The 17,384-nt window shown below is 45.6% G+C and overlaps 5 protein-coding genes across 5 annotated transcripts; 3 read left to right on the top strand and 2 right to left on the bottom strand.

Annotated features, from left to right (window-relative positions):
• Window positions 1–822, bottom strand: TOX4 (the record flags this gene model as incomplete). Its single annotated transcript, XM_009256553.1, has 1 exon — window positions 1–822. The coding sequence occupies one exon, from the start codon at window positions 820–822 to the stop codon at window positions 1–3; it is 822 nt and encodes a 273-aa protein (XP_009254828.1).
• A 3,638-nt stretch (window positions 823–4,460) lies between these two features.
• On the top strand, window positions 4,461–5,159 carry FPSE_03433 (uncharacterized protein; the record flags this gene model as incomplete). Its single annotated transcript, XM_009256552.1, has 4 exons — window positions 4,461–4,580; window positions 4,636–4,717; window positions 4,770–4,858; window positions 4,914–5,159. The coding sequence occupies 4 exons, from the start codon at window positions 4,461–4,463 to the stop codon at window positions 5,157–5,159; spliced, it is 537 nt and encodes a 178-aa protein (XP_009254827.1).
• A 1,470-nt stretch (window positions 5,160–6,629) lies between these two features.
• Window positions 6,630–9,331, bottom strand: FPSE_03432 (uncharacterized protein; the record flags this gene model as incomplete). The annotated part of the gene is made up of 4 exons (XM_009256551.1): window positions 6,630–6,859; window positions 6,914–8,155; window positions 8,574–8,767; window positions 9,318–9,331. 4 exons carry the CDS (start codon window positions 9,329–9,331, stop codon window positions 6,630–6,632), a joined length of 1,680 nt encoding a protein of 559 aa, XP_009254826.1.
• Window positions 9,332–10,712: 1,381 nt separating this feature from the next.
• On the top strand, window positions 10,713–11,045 carry FPSE_03431 (uncharacterized protein; the record flags this gene model as incomplete). Its single annotated transcript, XM_009256550.1, has 1 exon — window positions 10,713–11,045. The coding sequence occupies one exon, from the start codon at window positions 10,713–10,715 to the stop codon at window positions 11,043–11,045; it is 333 nt and encodes a 110-aa protein (XP_009254825.1).
• A 2,047-nt stretch (window positions 11,046–13,092) lies between these two features.
• FPSE_03430 (uncharacterized protein) lies at window positions 13,093–16,212 on the top strand (the record flags this gene model as incomplete). The annotated part of the gene is made up of 1 exon (XM_009256549.1): window positions 13,093–16,212. The coding sequence occupies one exon, from the start codon at window positions 13,093–13,095 to the stop codon at window positions 16,210–16,212; it is 3,120 nt and encodes a 1,039-aa protein (XP_009254824.1).
• Between the last annotated feature and the right edge of the window lie 1,172 nt (window positions 16,213–17,384).

The following is a 17,384-nucleotide window of genomic DNA, read 5'->3' as shown; positions in this document are numbered from 1 at the left end:
TCATGCGACATAGTTGACAGTAAGCTGTCCGTTCTTAACATCATTGCCAGGATCAACAGGAATGCTACCACACTTGGAACAGCCATGCTGTCTAAGCTGATCGAGGAATGTGACAGATTGCTCCTTGGTAAAAGTTCGGCTGCCAATACCCTGGTAGAAAGCGCACAGTTGTCCAAAAGCAAAGGGAATACAGGCGATATGATCACCGTTACCAAAGTTGCCCTCCTCGCCGGATGCAACAGCGTCACGGACATCCTTTAGGTCTCCATTAGGTGTGTGTCCAATACCGCCGACTCCACAGCTGGAGCTACCACGGCAGTTGATACCTAGACGTCTGACAAGGAGGTTGTCGCCGCGCTTCTCATAGACTTTAGGGCTCTGAGGTACATCGCGCTTTTCATAGACTGCCGGACTTTGAGGTGCATCTCGCTTGGTAGGGTTGAGAACGGCGTTGACAGTCAGCTGGCCGTTAGCGACATTGTTGCCCGGGTCAGTTGGGACGCTTCCGCAAAGCTTGCAGCCATGGTCGACGATCTGCTGGAGGAACGTCTGGGTCTCAGACAGCGAGAAGGTGCGGTCTCCAATGCCCTGGTAAAAAGCGCAGATAGCTGGGTGGTTGCCGATATTGTTGATGTCAACGCAGCTGACATGCTCTCCGTTGCTAAACCTCTTGCTGGGATCTATGGCCCTGACCTGGGCAATGAGTTGGCCGAGAGCGCCTTTGTTGCCAACGCAAAGGCCGCTGCCTCGACAGTTGATGCCTAGGGCATCGGACAAGCCAATGGTGGCGGCAAGGGCCAAAAGGGTGTTTTTGAACATCATGTTGAGGTTCTTTGAATGAGGATTTGTAGATCGTTGATAATGTGGAAGGAAGCTGAGTGTAGAATGTGATGGGCTGTGATAGACAAACCACAATGGAATGGCGGGAATCTGCTGCCTTTTATCTTCAAACTCTCCATCTTCCTTACTCTAGTAAACTCGAGATTTCACAATGTACATTATTGAGAAACGGAAGCGGCCTGAAGTTACACCGTCAAGCCTTCGACCCTGCACTGCCATGTATACTTACTCTCACTTATTATTTCTTTAAGATCAGAAGTCAAAATCTATAAAGTACAATACCCAATGTAATCAATTATTACGTTTCGACTTGCACGGGATACGTAAAACCCTGGGTTGGCCGGGGTTTGACTGGGGTTCTGTGTTACCTCATCCTTCAGTTGTCATCGGGGATAGCACCGCGACTATCATTATTTGGCCGGCATTGGCTTAGATTGAAGCCGTGTATCCGTCTAGAGTAGCACTTTTGTTATTGAGGATCCCAAACGGACTGTTTGTCTGTCAGCGGGATCTACAGGTGGAGTTTCTGTCATCGGGGACTTCGCACGGGCCTGGTTTCAGAGACACAAAACGTCACACATACTCTGTATATGCTGTGTAAATATGGATAGTCTAGTAGGAACCCGTTTGATAGGCCCGGCTTGGCAACACGGGTGAGCCCGTTCTTGCAGATCAATTGGTTTTGTACTAGTGACGGGTCACGATAGTCAAGTTCCGTTGCTAATGGTATGATTTTACTTACAAATCAACCAGGCTGTGATATCATGTAAACGAGGAGACAAATTATATTCGCTAGAGTATACATCATGGGACAGTCTTGAAGTTGTTGTTCTCTCGCGGTTGCCTCACTCTGTCTCTATAATATTATTTAAGTCCTGCCTTTACGCCTCTTCTCGCACTTACACATTGCCGTCATCATCTGATGAGTATACCTCCTCCCACTATACCCAACCCAGAATGATTCAAACCCTTGCTCATTGATATCCTCCAAGCACTGCCGAAGATTCTCCTTCATCTCCTCAGCATAACTCCCATGCATACAACTCACTTCATCCTCCTCCCTCCAAGCATCGTCTCCCCTACTATATGCACGTATACAGACTTCTCTCAGCCCTACGTTACCATTTCCATCTACCCATCTTCTCGCCATTCCCGTCCACTCGGCGATGCGTTGAGCATTGCCTTTGTCCATGCAGCGAAACGAGGAGGGGCCGCATTGGCCACTGTCATGTAGATCGAGAATCAGTGTGTGCAAAGAGGGAGTCAGCCAATTTTGGCAGCTTTCTTCAGTGGGCTTTTTATAAGCTATGCTTAATGCCATGGTGTGTAGATTTGGAAAAGTAGAGACTGGAATGGAATTTTGGTCGCGGTCGTGACCTAGCCAGCCGATATCAAGGACTCGAAGATAATCCTTCTGGGATGACAGAACGTCGGCAAGACGGTTGTGGTTCCAGCGAAATGCGGGGTTTGGTTCGTGATACTCGATGTCCCCTGTACAAGTCATGACAAACTCATGGAGTTCTTTGGGCCATTCGAGGAACACTTTCACAGATTCTGGTCGTGCATGTAAGTTGTGAAACTGTACCTTGGTAAAGCTTGCTTGTCTTGCTTGGTTCTGTTTTAACAATTAGTCAAACAAGCGTTTCTGCAATGACTGGATTACTTGCCTTGATTGGTTTAATAAGTGAAATGTCAGACTCTTCCCCTTCCCGTAACCGGTCTAGCGACAACTTCTCAAGTCGTGGAAGTGTACATGCTATCTTGATAATCTCACTGTTTGGCAATTGTCCACTAATTGCCAGATGCTTTATGTAATTCTGCAGCAACGGACGTCGTAGAATCTCTTGACGAAAGAGTTTTTCCTGTGGGGGACAATCCATCCAATGGATCGAAATATCAAGCGATACAACTTCGTAAAGTAAAGGGAGAGCCAGCAAATGAAATCTCTTGCATGCCCAGATGAGGTTATACGCAGCTGCATACCGAGCCCAACCTTTTTCCGGCCCCCAGTTGGGTACATCATCTTCTGTGATCGCGTCCCAGTAAACATCCCAATACGCATCATATCCCAGTGCAAACTCCAAGGGTTTCTGAACAACAGAGCGGAGGATTGATTGCAGAAGCTCATCCGGGAGCTGAAGGAGAGGGACCCTGGCGTTTAGCTCTGGAGCTTTGAGGATCGACGTGTCATTATGGCAGCAGAGCTTGGGCCATGGGATTGGGCGGTCCAAGAGAGGATATTTTGGCAGGGGATTGGGTCGGTAGAAAATGAGTTGACCCGAGGGTGAGACGTTAAGTCGCGTCTGCGTTAACATGCTGTCTTGTTGATATGTGGATTTAGGAGAAGAACCGAGGTTCAGATAATGAGATGATACGATACCTGTGTATTAATAGCGGATGTATCAGCAACGACAATTCTGTAATTGGTTGAAATACCACCGTGCTAGAAGTAAACTAGACTAGTGCTTACAGGCATAGAAAAGTCCCGATGACATTCTTAGGGAAAATTGACCTTTACTGCATTTTACTTCTACCTCTGCAAAAACTGCATTTGCTTGAGACGGGACGAGACAAAGATTTTAGCCGACATTTTAAACCTGAGCCATTTTTCTATGCTCTGAGATCCAAGAAGTAGTTAATGTACATTAAATTTAAGAGTATAGACGCAATTACTAATTAAGCATGCTATATTGCGTGTAGAGGCAACGGCATTATCTGCAATAGTCAGCTTACGCTATGATGGTGAATTCGAGCTCACCTCTAACAATATGGCAGAAACGGACTGATTATCTATATGGGCACAGGCAGCAATTGTCTTCTTATCTGTTGTCACAGTCTAGAATCGGCTCACTCCGTGAGCTATAACGTATCGGTACTAGAACGCTGCAGTTGGTTGAAGAACATCACGCACTGACAGGGATAACTGCGACTTTTGACATGCCGAGTAGCCGAAAAGTTATCATTAGTGGGTTCTCAAGGAAGGGAGAACCTGCCTGCAGATATTCACTCATAAAGGTACCACGTGTTTGAAAAACATTCCTCTGGTTCTAACCTCTCTTTACTACTTACTCTGTCTCATTCGACCTTGCTTCCCTAGTGTTTACATCATCTATCTCTCAATCGGCTACGAATTATATTCTATTTTCTACATATTCACAGTATGAGCGCTGTATATTGATAAAGATTTCCGCTGCATCTTATCTGTACCATCAATAGCGCATATGAAAACCAACTGAATCTCCGAATCATCCTGGAACCAACACACTCGTACCATTTATGGATACGATCTAGACTCCTTCAGACCCAACACGAGATCAACCCTTGTGCTCATGACGCTCAGCTGTCGTTCTTGCCCGCCCATAAAGAGTCCTCGCGGAACTTATAAAAGCTCTCGCTGAACCCAGAAACTCAGATAGCTTCCGACGCAATGAATAACAGAAGACATCAACATCCCGAGCCTATGACTTTATCTCAGAGACTTCTCCAAGCCGGCCCTTCCATTATCCTCTCAATCGTCTTTGTTGTCAACCTGCTCGAGTACTTCGCTCAAGATGAAGCTAAGAACTGGACAACTATTAACTTTAACATTCTTGCTGCATGGCACCTGTTCTGGCTTCGTTATGCGGGATACTGAGGAGGTATCTATATACTACCCCGACGCAACCTTTCAGTACGAGCTTGAAGATTTCGAAGTAGCGAATGGTACGGACAGCTCGCTGCAAGAACGAACCAATGTCAGGGTAAGCAAATAATGTACTTCAAGCAGTAGAAACAGCAACTAATCAGCCCGGCTAGGTTTGCGAATACGTGAGTGTGCAACATCTGGCAAACTGCGTTACTATCGTTGCCGGGCTACAGGCTATTGGTATCGCGCTTGGTAAGTCCCTTGCTCTGATTAGTGTTTGACCCCAAATATGCTAAGTTCGTAGGTAATGCTGCCAAGTCTTTGAGTAACAGCAATAGCTGTGCAACTGTCAGCGGCACTGCCGGTAACGGCAAAGTCAAGTATAGATACTACGTAAGTACGATCTGCCCTGCACTCAAAGCGTGATTTGCTAACAGATGGTTTATAGGCTACAGGTCGTCACTGCGATACCACAGCAGAGGCAAGCACCATTGCTGGTGCAATTGAGCATCATCTCAAGCATGTCAGTGGGGGTAAGCTGTGCCGAACAGAGTGTTTGGATCTCACGCACGGTGGTACTTGGAACGGTTATCTTCTCGTCGGTCCCGCCAGCAAGTTTGAAAGCGACATGTATTGTGGCCCAAAGCTTCCTTTTACTAGTTGTGATTCTGGTGGCAAGGGAGACTTGCACTAGGCCAGGCAGCGGAAGTGTCAGGGATGTTGGGATGCTGCGGCTAATTTATCTCATGGACTAAGTACTTAGCTTGGAAGTGTGCATACAAATGCCCAACTTGGGAGAAGTCTTGATATGCTTCTTTATCGCTTGCCCTTGCCCTTATTCGTCAGTTCAAGCCATCCAGGACCGGCAACTTGGGACTCTCTATCCACTATTCTGCAAGGACCGTGTTCAACCAAGGCTGTATTCTAGGTACACTTGGTAGTATTTATCATTTTGGGGCTCAACTTCTTTGCAGAGGGCCGCTTTTCCATGGACCTAGCTAGAACATGACATAGGGTCAGAAATTTGTGAGACGACTTCAATGACCATGCATATCATGACTGCTACTGGGAACAAGATAAAGGACTGGACTTTATGATCACGAATCCACGACATTTCAGAAGTCCTCGACAAGTTCCTCCAGGCAGGGTCGCCATAGCAGGCGTTGGTTGGTGGTCTCTATCAATGAGTAGGGTAAGCTTTGCTTGTCAGCAAAGTCTACCAGGACTCCGGAGTTTGCACCAAACCCTACATCGGAACTTGAAGCAGAACTATGTTCCATCATTTATAGGCTGTTTCGCTGGTGACTTTCTTTTTTCATGCAAATATTCCAGATAATTTGATGCATCATCCAGAATTTCATGGGCAATAGTCCCAACATGGCCGAATGAATTGACACTAGCCCTCCTCATACCTGGTGTTGGCCATGAAATTTCAACTGTCGGGACTTTGATCTTAAGGTTGTCGAGGGGGATCCTAGGGTTCGGGTTGATCAGATGTATCCAGGGGGTAGGGTTTCTATCTTTAATTATACTTTTTTGAGCATTATGACTCCAATGCCCTCACATATGACTAATACCCTACTATAAGGTTCAGAAAGGGCATAAAATGCGTCATTTACTTTAATCCAGCTTTTTTCCTCTTCCCTCCACCTACATTAACATATCGCAAAACCACATAACACCGTGACGTTGCTTCGTTGCTGGCGTTGATAGGGGGAAATCGGTCAAAAGCTAGGAAGTTAGGCACACACAATAAAGAACACACATTGGATCAGATGCATATTTCGGGACCAACCCCCTTTCCACTACCAGAACAATTTTAATGAAAGCAGCCAATGCGGCAGCAGCTTGTGTATGGCCAATCTAGCATGTTCAACTCATCTTATGTTCGTATAATCTTTTAATGGTGTTGACTTACATCTAATTTGATGGAACCAACCACCAATATCTTACTGGTATCCATGTTCTGAGTTACGCTTGCACCAATAAGTCAAAGATCAACTAGCTAAATTGTCTTCACAACAACAACGATGCAGGAAACTAGATCTTGGTTCCGTTACTAAAACCACACGTAGATTGTGATACTATATTGCTCTATTTTAAACAGAATCTTTACTCTCTCCCAACTCAGTCACAATCCGTTGTATAGAATCTCTCATACCGTCTAACTTGGGAAAGTCCAACTCAGATTCATTCCAGTTGGAACTGAAATTTGTTTTGTCATAGGATGTTGGTTTCTCTGAAGCAAAGAGGTTTGAATATTGATATCCTCAATGATATCAACCAAAGGAATAACATAACTACATGAGAGTATGTCTGTCGCAACGAGGTGGCCGTAAACTTCCATAGTCGACGCGTCAACTACCCAGGATCCAGAATCCCCAGGCACTATGTCTGCAATTCTATTAGTTTCTGTGCACATTCTTTTCTTGTATACAGAGTACATACCTCCGTTTTGACTATGCTCCACTGTGTATGCTCTCACAAACTGGGTCCCAGGTTGAAGCAGTATTTGGCTCAAACCAATGGAGATAGTTGCTTCTTTCACTCCAGAGACACCTGCGATGATGTATACAGGTCGATATGCCGAATAATCGAGTAAAGAATAGGACATCTTGAGCAGAGCTTGGGGCTTTCCTTCGGTCACCAGCATGTTTGGTTTTAATGGGATCTCCCACGTCGGAAATTTGAATAATGCCCAGTCTCTGAAAGCTCCATTGTTACTCAGAGATGAGTATGCTATAGGTTGTGCAAAGACAGAACCTATTGCAAGTAGAGAAACTGGCCTCGCCTTTTCATCTGTTTCAAATGATACGCCCCAGTCAACTTGAACAGGTGAGGTTGGATATGAAGAATGGCTTTCAGAAGAGCCGTCGAAAGAACTGTCATCACTGTCGTTATCGGACATAGAGAATTCGTCGTCGTCGTCGTCGTTAGTATCGCTATTTGTCTCGGGGTATATCGCATGGGCAACAGTCAACCCATAGACTCGATACGAGCTGTCTATCCACCGTGGCGCATCGAATTGCAAGAGACCACCCATAGTTGCTACAGCGATCTCTTGGCTGAAGCCGTGAGTAGTGATGTGAATTGGCATTCCACAGTGAGTATAAGTAAGTGTTTCGGTGTTTGGGATGCCAAATTCGACAACTCCTTCCGTGTTTTGGATGCTAGGTTCAACATCACCTCGCGTGCTTGGTGATGCACCGAAGATATGCACATCAAACGAACACATTCCACTGTCGCTAGGCTGGTAGAGGTCCTTGACGTACGACTTGCGCAAGAATTTTCGAATTGTATCATGCGCACCATCCTCATCGGAGCAGAAGATGACTAAGGCCACTTTTGCATTATCGATAGATGTTCCAAGCATGACTGGTCTTATCGACATGGCAGGCAATTGTCGTTTTGACCGAGACAAGTATTTCCTCTTTTTCGACTTGAGCATACATTCTGCCAAAAGGCTGCTTAGTTGTTCGATCACGTCACTGGCACGCCTCGCAGTCTGTTCGTCAATCGGTTTTGCAATAGGTCGGATTGGGGCCTGTTGCGTTACAGGATCGTTGGAAGTGGCAAGTTGAGGGGTGGGAGGAAGGCGAGGATTTGAACGAGGGATGGTCAATTGATCATCGAGACCATACTGACGATCGGAATTTGATCCATGGCTGGGATTTCTTGATCCCCCATATCCTGAATCATTATCAGTATGAATTCTCTCATTTGTATCGCAACAACTTGAACGGGGAGCATCCATCTGAATATTTGCTCAAGAAGTTAGAATAGGACTCGCTAAATCATGAATGATGAGTGAAGATGGGGAGTATCAACAAGTCAGATGAGATGCGGAGCTGAAAATAGCCGCGAGGCAGACTCGCAAGTGCTGACAACCAATATCGATGCATCCACACTTTCAAGCCATATCCAATAGGGCCCCGTGTATTGCATATTTCTGAATACTAGATATTCAGCCTTGACAGATACCTGCTTGAATTGTTTTTCAACTACCTGTTCTCATATGCCTTTCCTCTCTACTCGCCAAGATGTTTAGACTTCCCGTGACTCTATCCATGTTTGAACTTTCCTCGCCTTATCCTCTAAAAGAGCTTACCGACCAGGATCTTCAAAATCTTGTTGTAGTGCTGTGGAATTGGAAACTGTGCGATAACTGCAAGATCGGGCCAGGACAACAACCGTGCTCGCCCCAAGCATGTCCTGGTGTACGCTGGAGTAGAATGAGGTTGTTCTTTGATTATTATGGGAAGATCACTGCTGAATATGTTCCCGACATGGTTGTTGGGGTCCCTGCAGCGTTGCAAAGCCACACAGATTTAATTTCCATCATTCGCGTACTGAAGGAAAATCCAGACAAAACAAGGGCCGAACTTACCGTCATTTGTTTCTCAAATCTGCGTACTGACGAGATACCCATGCCCGCCGATCAAAACAGAGCTTTGGATCTCGCTTTGAGAGTCATGACAATGATAACATGTTCACTCGAAGCTAGATCAACAGACACGCTCGAGGCAGGTTTACAGCCTGCCCTATGGGCACACGACATGACGTGGCCTCAGTTTATTTCGAGTATATTCCCGACTAATTATTGCTCCGGATTGGAAGAGAGCGCTGCCACATTTCATCAAATAAACGACAGAGTCACTGCGAGAAGACTCTATAAGGTGGCCAGGCTTTCCTTCGTTCCAACCAACGAGCTATCGAATCATCTCAAGTTGAACCAGAAAAACGGGACTGTGGAACTCTTTCATCATACATCATTTTTGAAAGAGATTCTTATTGCAAGTCAGGGAGATGCACAGTCAGTCTCTCAGTCTCCAAAAACACACAGATCCCTTACTCTGCTAACGTCATGTTGGAAAGGAGCTACATCTCTCGACAACTCGCCATAGAAACCCTCAATTCAATCCAGAAGACCTTATTCCCTTCGACAACAGATGCCACTATCATGCTTCGCTCACTTATATCGAAACATAACCTAGATGCAGATTGTCTCAGATACGAACCTTCGACTTATCAAGTCGCAGGGGAAACCTTATGTGGGTATCGGTATCTTGAACAAAGACTGGTCGATTTATATGAGGAGCTAGACAGCCCAACACCGCGAGGGTACTTGGAGAAGTGGCTAGAAAGGAAAAGCGGTGCTAGGTATGTTATGATGGTGACACTGGCAGGCGTGGCCATTGCAATATTACTGGGAGCATTAGCTTTGGCTGTGTCTATATTCCAGACGTGGATTGGCTGGCAGCAGTGGAAGCATCCTGTTGTTAGTTAGTTAGTATAGGATACATTCGAGATTTATATATGATGCCACTTTACATGTGAAATCAAGTCTGCAAGATGATGAAGCTTCTATTAGTATGGTAACTATGTTACTTGTAGGGCAACTGCAGACCCAGACTTGTAACGATCCATTATGATAACTAATATTGGATACAACATACCAGGCGCCACTGTACACCATCTTCAACGAGACGATTATAAGGTTACCACGATACGTACTTATGGCTGAGGTTTTAGTTCTTTCCTCAACCATAAGCATACAAAGATTCTGGCGAGTCACAACAGCCTATTGACCCTTTTCGAGAAATGCTCTATCAATTCAAAGCATAATGAAGGATGGGGACCGCTGGGATCCGCTGGTGGCTGAGTGGTCAGGGGGGGGCCGTGGTAAGCGTTTTCTTGTTCCCAGCTAATCCTTGTCCAAGCTCTGCAAAAGTTCCCTCTGCTATCTAACAGGGCGCACTGTTAGTCGAATACGCCACCTCGACACCTGATAATAATATATCAGATCCTGGATAGTCCTGAGAGTTGGAACCAACACACCAATGAAGTGTCCTCTCGTTTTCTTCCGCCACAAGCCTTTGCCTCGTGTTGGTTCTAACGACACAATCCAGAACACCCTCCAGACTTCATCAGGTGATTGTGAACAAATGATGATGTTTGACCCCATGCACGCCATTCCGCTATTGGTCCTCTGTCGGCTATCAATAATCCTTGCGGCCTCTGACTGTTCAGGTTCGATCACACATAAAAGAGGCTGCTGTGTAGAAGATTGAAGTTTTCATCTTACCAACAATTACATCAACATATCATCAAGTACACATGTGGCTACCTTTCATCTTGTAACGCACCCGTCCATCCACATACATCGCCATACCCTAAAAGATATTATCATACCTACCTACCTTAACACTTATCTATATCCCACAAGCGTTAAAGAGAAACAACAGCGATGGAAGATAGTCTCAAGCGTGATCCTGAAGCTGCCGCCCGAGCATTCCTTAAATTAAGCCCAGAGGAACAGGCTGCCGCTGCCCATACTGGTGGCCCTCCTGTCGGCATTGATATTACTGGAACAAAATGGGAACCCAAGGGGTGTGAAGAGATTGGAGGTCCAGATGCACAGTCATTCATTGAACTCCCAGACGGCACATATCACGGCCTTGGCCCCGGAGTCCTCCAAGTTTCTGAAGAAGAGCTCCAGCGACAGCTGAAGGCCAAGGGCAAGCCAGCTCTGTCCGACAAGAGGATTGCAGAGCTACGTGAAAATGGGTTCTTGGAGTGAGAATCTGTAGGAGCTTTGTATTCGTATTTTCATGATCGTTTGAGGCAATCCATGGAACGAATAGAACAATTTGATTCAACATCAATAAAGGGAGGCTCAAGTCAAACTCTATAAGCATTTATTCAACACAAAGTGCTTTATCTTTGATCTTCAAGTGCCTTCTTAAGCAACTATTTCCTTATCTAGTCCACTGTCATTTGTTTACGACTTGTCGCAGGTACCTGAGTTACCTTCCCAAAGTTACATCCAACGCAATAAATAATGACTGAGGATATATCATAAAGCTGAACTTCATCTCGGTTAGTAACTCAATCGACAAACAACCAAATCCTGTCCATACCTCTGTTAACCACCCTCAGATGATTTTGAGAAATATGCAAGTTAGCTTAAGGCGCATTTTTCAGGGGACAACGTTATCGGGCAAAACAAAAGGTCTTCTTGTCAGCTCACTTTCCTTTCTGGGAGCTTTGTTGTATGTATGTTGGTTGGCAGTTATTCAAATGGGGAAAGAGCTTCATAAATGTGCAATGTTACCAACATACATAAGTCAGGGAACCTCTCAATTGGCTCTCATCACTATTAACCTTGTTTTTCACCGTCAAATCTGTCTAGTGACACCATGATACTTTCTGATCTGTTTTGCATGCCAGTCCTAATCAACACACCCTGATGCCAATTCCCGCTTATTCCCAACCGGTCAACTTCATTCCAAGACAACTTCAGGCTGAGGGTCTCTCTCACTATCCCATGGAAATCCATTCTTCCACATAAGCTCCTCACGCGACTTTTCTGTGGAAAAAAACAACTACACAAGAGTACTCGCTGACGTTCAAACTGATAACCCGATAAAGCCCACGGGCAATATGTTTTGTGACTTGTTTGATTGCATAGTCGATTGGTTTGTTGGTACCGGTACGGAGAAGGCGAAAGTCTGAGGCGCCATTGATGTTGACGAAGAAAACATCAACTTTGTTGACACAAAGGAACCCAGACTCTGGTTTGTTTGGATCTTCCCATAGGGACGGGTTGGTTGAGATGTCAACGGAGTAATCAACAGGGATCCTTTCTGACATTTTTGGGAAAAGAGCTGCTTTTCAACGTAGATGTAGAGTGTCAAGTAGATTGAGTAAAAGTTGAGGGGCATTACGGCTAAGAATTGAGAACAGTGTCACTATATATACCTTTTCTTGGGCGCCTGTTTCCGTTTACACGTTAAGCACGACCGATTTGTTACGACCCATGATGATAAGGTCATGCTAACCCGATGGAGCAGTCGAACGTACCCTGCACTTAAGCCGGGCGGACGCCCAGTTTACCAGTCACTTACTCCCGACTCTACTAACACAGTCTTAGCAATGAGCTACGTCTCTCTAAACCTCGCCTCAGAAACTCTCAACTCGATCCAGAAGATTTTATTCCCCCGGATAACAAATACAACTATCCTGCTTCGCTCACTCATCGCGAAGCATAATTTTGTTGCAGGTTAGTTTGACTTAGCAAGATATTAAATACACTTTCATAAACATACCAGAGGAGGATATCAAGAAATATGAATTGTTGATGCTTTCTACTCTACACCTGATGTTGTATGAGATTAACGATTATCAAGTTATATTGGCCTCCCTATGACTTAAAATCCCATATTTGACCCTAGAACATTTTTAACGTGGCTGAATTCTACAGTACAGTCACTCTCCGTATGGATGCAGGTTTTGCTGCAGGTAAGATTACCAATGAAATACTGTTCTTTAAATCTATTGGCAGCCCTGTTTTCTCTTTCCTCTTCTCACAGTCCTTTGATGTGGCTGGGCTTCTGTGTCCTGTTCAGCTGAGAAAAAGATCTTCGTAACCCCGGCGGGGGTTTTAATGGCTTTTCTCGTGCAACATCTCTCGCCTTGTTTTCTAACCCTCTCATCATACTTCCTTCTGGCATCTCCATCACAGGTTGTGACTGCTTCTACTACCGCTACAACCTCATTATCTTTGCCAAATTGTATCTTATCAGCATTTTCAGCAATATATTTACCACCTGTTCATTTGAGTCAACATGAAATACTGGTTACTATTATTTTTCGCATTGGTGGCGACTCATGCCGCAGCGGATGACCTGTCTGATTTCTCTAATGACCTCGCCACTGATGTTGGCCCCCTTCTGGTCCTTTTCGGCGAGTCGATGACTCGCCAATATCTTAGCGAAAGTACATCATTCCTCGACTATCTCATTTTCGCCATGGCGCCGATTGGGATTCTTACTGCTATCACATCAGTAATTCGAGTCTGTGGTCATTCTACTCTTCGAGCCTTTATCGGCCGGTCTCAGGAAGGCGACGGAGTTGTCGAAGCAGAGCTATGTACGTCTACTAGCCGAGACGTTTGCGAGCTATTCAACAAGGGTGGTATCACTCGTGTCCTCGGCCGGCCACAAATCTTGGAACTGATACATATCAAGAACCCTGGTCGGGAGGATGAACTTCACCTCTTCCGTCACCTCCTGGAGCGCACGAAATATTCAATGACTGAAGAATGGATAAAAGATGAGAGGTACATTCCTGTTATAGGTTATGTATCTGATCACTCGTCTTCAAAACATACACAGTTTGCTCCGATGCCCAATCTATCCTTGAATGTTGGCATAAAAAGGCGGCCGAGATGGGTGTTTGTCGCTATTGCTCTCCTCGGATTCATACTTCAAGGCGGAGTCCTCACTCTAGCTGGAGTTGGCGTTTGGATGCTTGGATGGAATCTCAGCGACTCTGGATCGTCAGCCTCGAAAAACTATGCTCCAATCATGTTTATTACTGGTACGATTGTTATGTGTGGTGGTATGTTCTCGTGCGCTGCTCTGATCGGTCAAACTACACGGGAAGTTCGTTACTCACGTGAACCTGGAACGCCACGAAGCCGTCTTCTATGGTTGCAGCCGGGACCTCAAGTTATCGGTGACCAAAGCTTCGATGCTTTCGCACATTTCGAAAACATCGAAGACGAGCCCCTACCAGTTTGGACATCTTCAAGAAAGGATTTCAATGAACGCTTCGAACTTTATACATTCTTTGCTGTTACGGCTGTTCTCCTTGGTTACATATCTCAATTCATTGGACTTCGCGGAATGAAGGCTTGGGTGTCTCTAGCACAGTTGGGCATCACAATCATCATGAGTATCTTTAGAGGTTTGTTACGTGTACAACGTCTTGGACGAGACGCCAACAAGCTCGGAAAAATGCCAGATATGATCGCTGGACATGAGTTGGATTGGATAGCTTTCGAACTTGCTCTAGGAAACTCGATCGGGGATACTTCCTTTTGCTTTACTGGCAATTACAATAAACTCGACCCGCCATATAGCGTTTCAATTCCTGAAAGTGCGGCTACAAGCCTTTATGAGAATCAGATCGACTTTGAAAAGGTTCTCCAAATTCGAAAGAGGCTATCCTATCTAACAGGTCACGATCCCACTCGCGCCAACAACAAGGAAGTTCAACAGTGGGAACGCTCCCAAATCAAAGCACGCGAACCAGCCCAACGACTCGCTGCTGCGATATGTAAAGTTGCCGAGAAGCTTATTCGAAAAAAGACCATAAAGGGCAAGATTACTATTCAGGTTGAGATCAGGGCAAGTGCCGGCAATGGGGACAAGCATGAGGAGAAGATGATTGATGTTGTTTTGACACCACCCAGTGGATCGCAAACGAAATGGTATGTTGATTCATCTCGTTTAGAAGCGATCCTGGGGTTGTCGATGTGGTCTCTTGTCTCCGCCAAAGATCTCCACGATGTAGATCAGACCGGAAACACAATCTCCCTCTTCGAAAATGTTCAATGGAGAAGACTCGTCTATTACACACTTGTAGACGAACAGCATTTTGCAGACCCATCAACATACGCCGAGCCATGGAGTGACGTAAGTATATGGTTCGGCCCCGATGCAGGAAGACTATACCACGATCGCATCAGGATAGAAACAAATTCTATCAATGTTCCCACTCGTTTCCTCATGAACCCTAGGATCCCTTTTTGGTATCAGATATGTGGATGGAACACCGTTTATGACTCATTGCAGTCCAAACTAGTTTTGGATCCTGCAAACAGCTACACTGATGCTACTACACTTATGGTTGCATTAGCCCCGACAGAGGACTCACGTCTACAAATCTGCGCCCAGGACCTCTTTCTGGCAATTATCTCTCCATTGCTTGACATATTAGTCACTGGAGAAACGGAAATACTTGAGAGTGACGGACATGTTCTATTGCAGAACTCAACTGTCACTGCTGTCTCTGATATACTTGTCGAAAGCAATCTGGCTACGCGATTTGAAGCCTTATCTTGTGCTGTTTCCCTGCTATCTGCTAGAATTCAACCTGATCAGGACACCTTTCTTTCTGATCTTACTGAGACTGCTAATACCTACCGTCGAAGCGCAGAATGGGAAAGGGGGGAGACTCTCATGCGATGGGCATGCTCCAAACTTCTCAAGCCTGGTTACAAAGTTGCAGTTGAACTATTCTACCAATATGGACAGGGAATATTGGAAGAGGAACTAATAAACTACGATGCTATTCTATCGTCGACTGATTCACTTAACCGGTTTCTTAGAGTACTTCAAGCTACAGGAGAGTTTTACCGCTGGTCCTGCGCTCAGAGGTCCAACAAGGGAAGGCTAGAGTTCGGCCTCGAAGGAATCGAATGGATGCTTACAACTTTCGACGAGCTCTCAACACGAAGCCCAGAAGTTAGGGAGATTTTAAATAATTATGAACATGTCGCAAACCTGATGAAATCTAGCGATTCAAGCGACTGGCTTCCGCAGAATCTTCCCGAAAGCGTTGGTACCGCTAACCAACACCCTCTTGTGGAAGCGATTCGTGATGATGATAGGAAGATGACATTATGGCATCTATGTTTTACAGCCACTGGAGACTTTGATCGTCATCAACTACATCCGGCTCTTCCCTTGGCTGCACGAAACGGTTGGTCTGAGGTCGTCAATGCCATTTTGGAGATGAATGGAGATTTGGACTGCAAAGACGTAGATGGCAGGACTGCGATTTCCTACTGTGCAGAGCATGGCCATTTGTCGCTTTTACAACATTTTGTCAGTCTTGGTGCCTCAATAAACTCTGAAGATAATGATGGTCGGACACCAATCCTTTATGCAGTCAAATGAAAACAAGAACCGGCTACTAAGGCGCTCTTACAAGCTCGGTTGATCGACCATAACAAAGAGGATTATGATGGAATGACGGCGCTGCATTGGGCCATTAGAAATGCCTTATTGGAGATATTGCATCTGCTTCTTGACCTAGAAGCTAGACTTGGGCCAGATGCTCGAGTCGGACATGGGTCCCTAATTAGGGAGGCTGCTGAAACAGGCAACAAGGCCGTTTTAGACGCCTTACTTGAACGAAATATCAGCGTCGAATCGAGAGATACCCTCGTTTCTCCTAGACCGCTGACACGAGCCGTTCAAGGTCGCAATACTATGGCAGTGGAGTTATTGCTAATGTGCAACGCTCTGGTAGACACACCAGACGATGCTCCGCGATGGCCTAACCTCCTAGAAGCTCTGCAGAACGGCGACGAGGCGATCACAAGACTTCTTCTTGAGCATACCGACACTTTACCGACATATCCCGACATCTGGTCCTCGCTCTTGCACGCCGTAGTGTGTGGGCACTGGATCTGTGCTCAACTCTTCCTGCAGAAGTACGTTACGAACACGTCGATGAGTGATGGGGATCCAACCACTCCACCACCATCTCCACAAAAGGCAGTACTTGATTTGCTCCTGAGCATTCGAGATACTCACAAAGCTGATGGCCATGCAAAAGACTTGACTGATACCTTCAATGTTGATGGGAGTGTTGTGAAGTTACTTATCGAGAAGGGTGCAGTGCCTGAAATGCGGAGTGATTATGGAGATACTATACTGGTACTTGCAGTGAAGAAGCAACGGTTCGAGATGGTAAAGGCCATGCTTGCCAGTGGTGCTGATGTGGAAAGCATATATGAACAAGGTCGAAATGCTCTATCTTATGCCTGCGAGACAGGGAATGAAGACATCACTAGACTCTTACTTCAGAGTAATTCGAATGTGGACGTGACGGACCGACAGTTATCGCCTTGTTGGTTTGCAGATCGAAGCCGTCAAGGTATCCGGCGCTTGCTTTTGGATGCTGCTGCTAATGATGAGGCTAGAGAGGCGATGCTACAAATTTGGGAAGAGCTGGATGCATCTAACGATAGTTGTCTAAATCATTGCCGTCATATACGTCAGTAGTTGGCTTAGAAAACCATTTACAGCCGCCAGTTTACTGCCTCATATCTTCACAAAGTTTA

Source organism: Fusarium pseudograminearum, chromosome 1, assembly GCF_000303195.2.
Source record: "Fusarium pseudograminearum CS3096 chromosome 1, whole genome shotgun sequence".
In the NCBI taxonomy this organism is placed as follows: Eukaryota; Fungi; Ascomycota; class Sordariomycetes; order Hypocreales; family Nectriaceae; genus Fusarium; species Fusarium pseudograminearum.
This window is presented reverse-complemented; position numbering and strand designations above follow the sequence as displayed.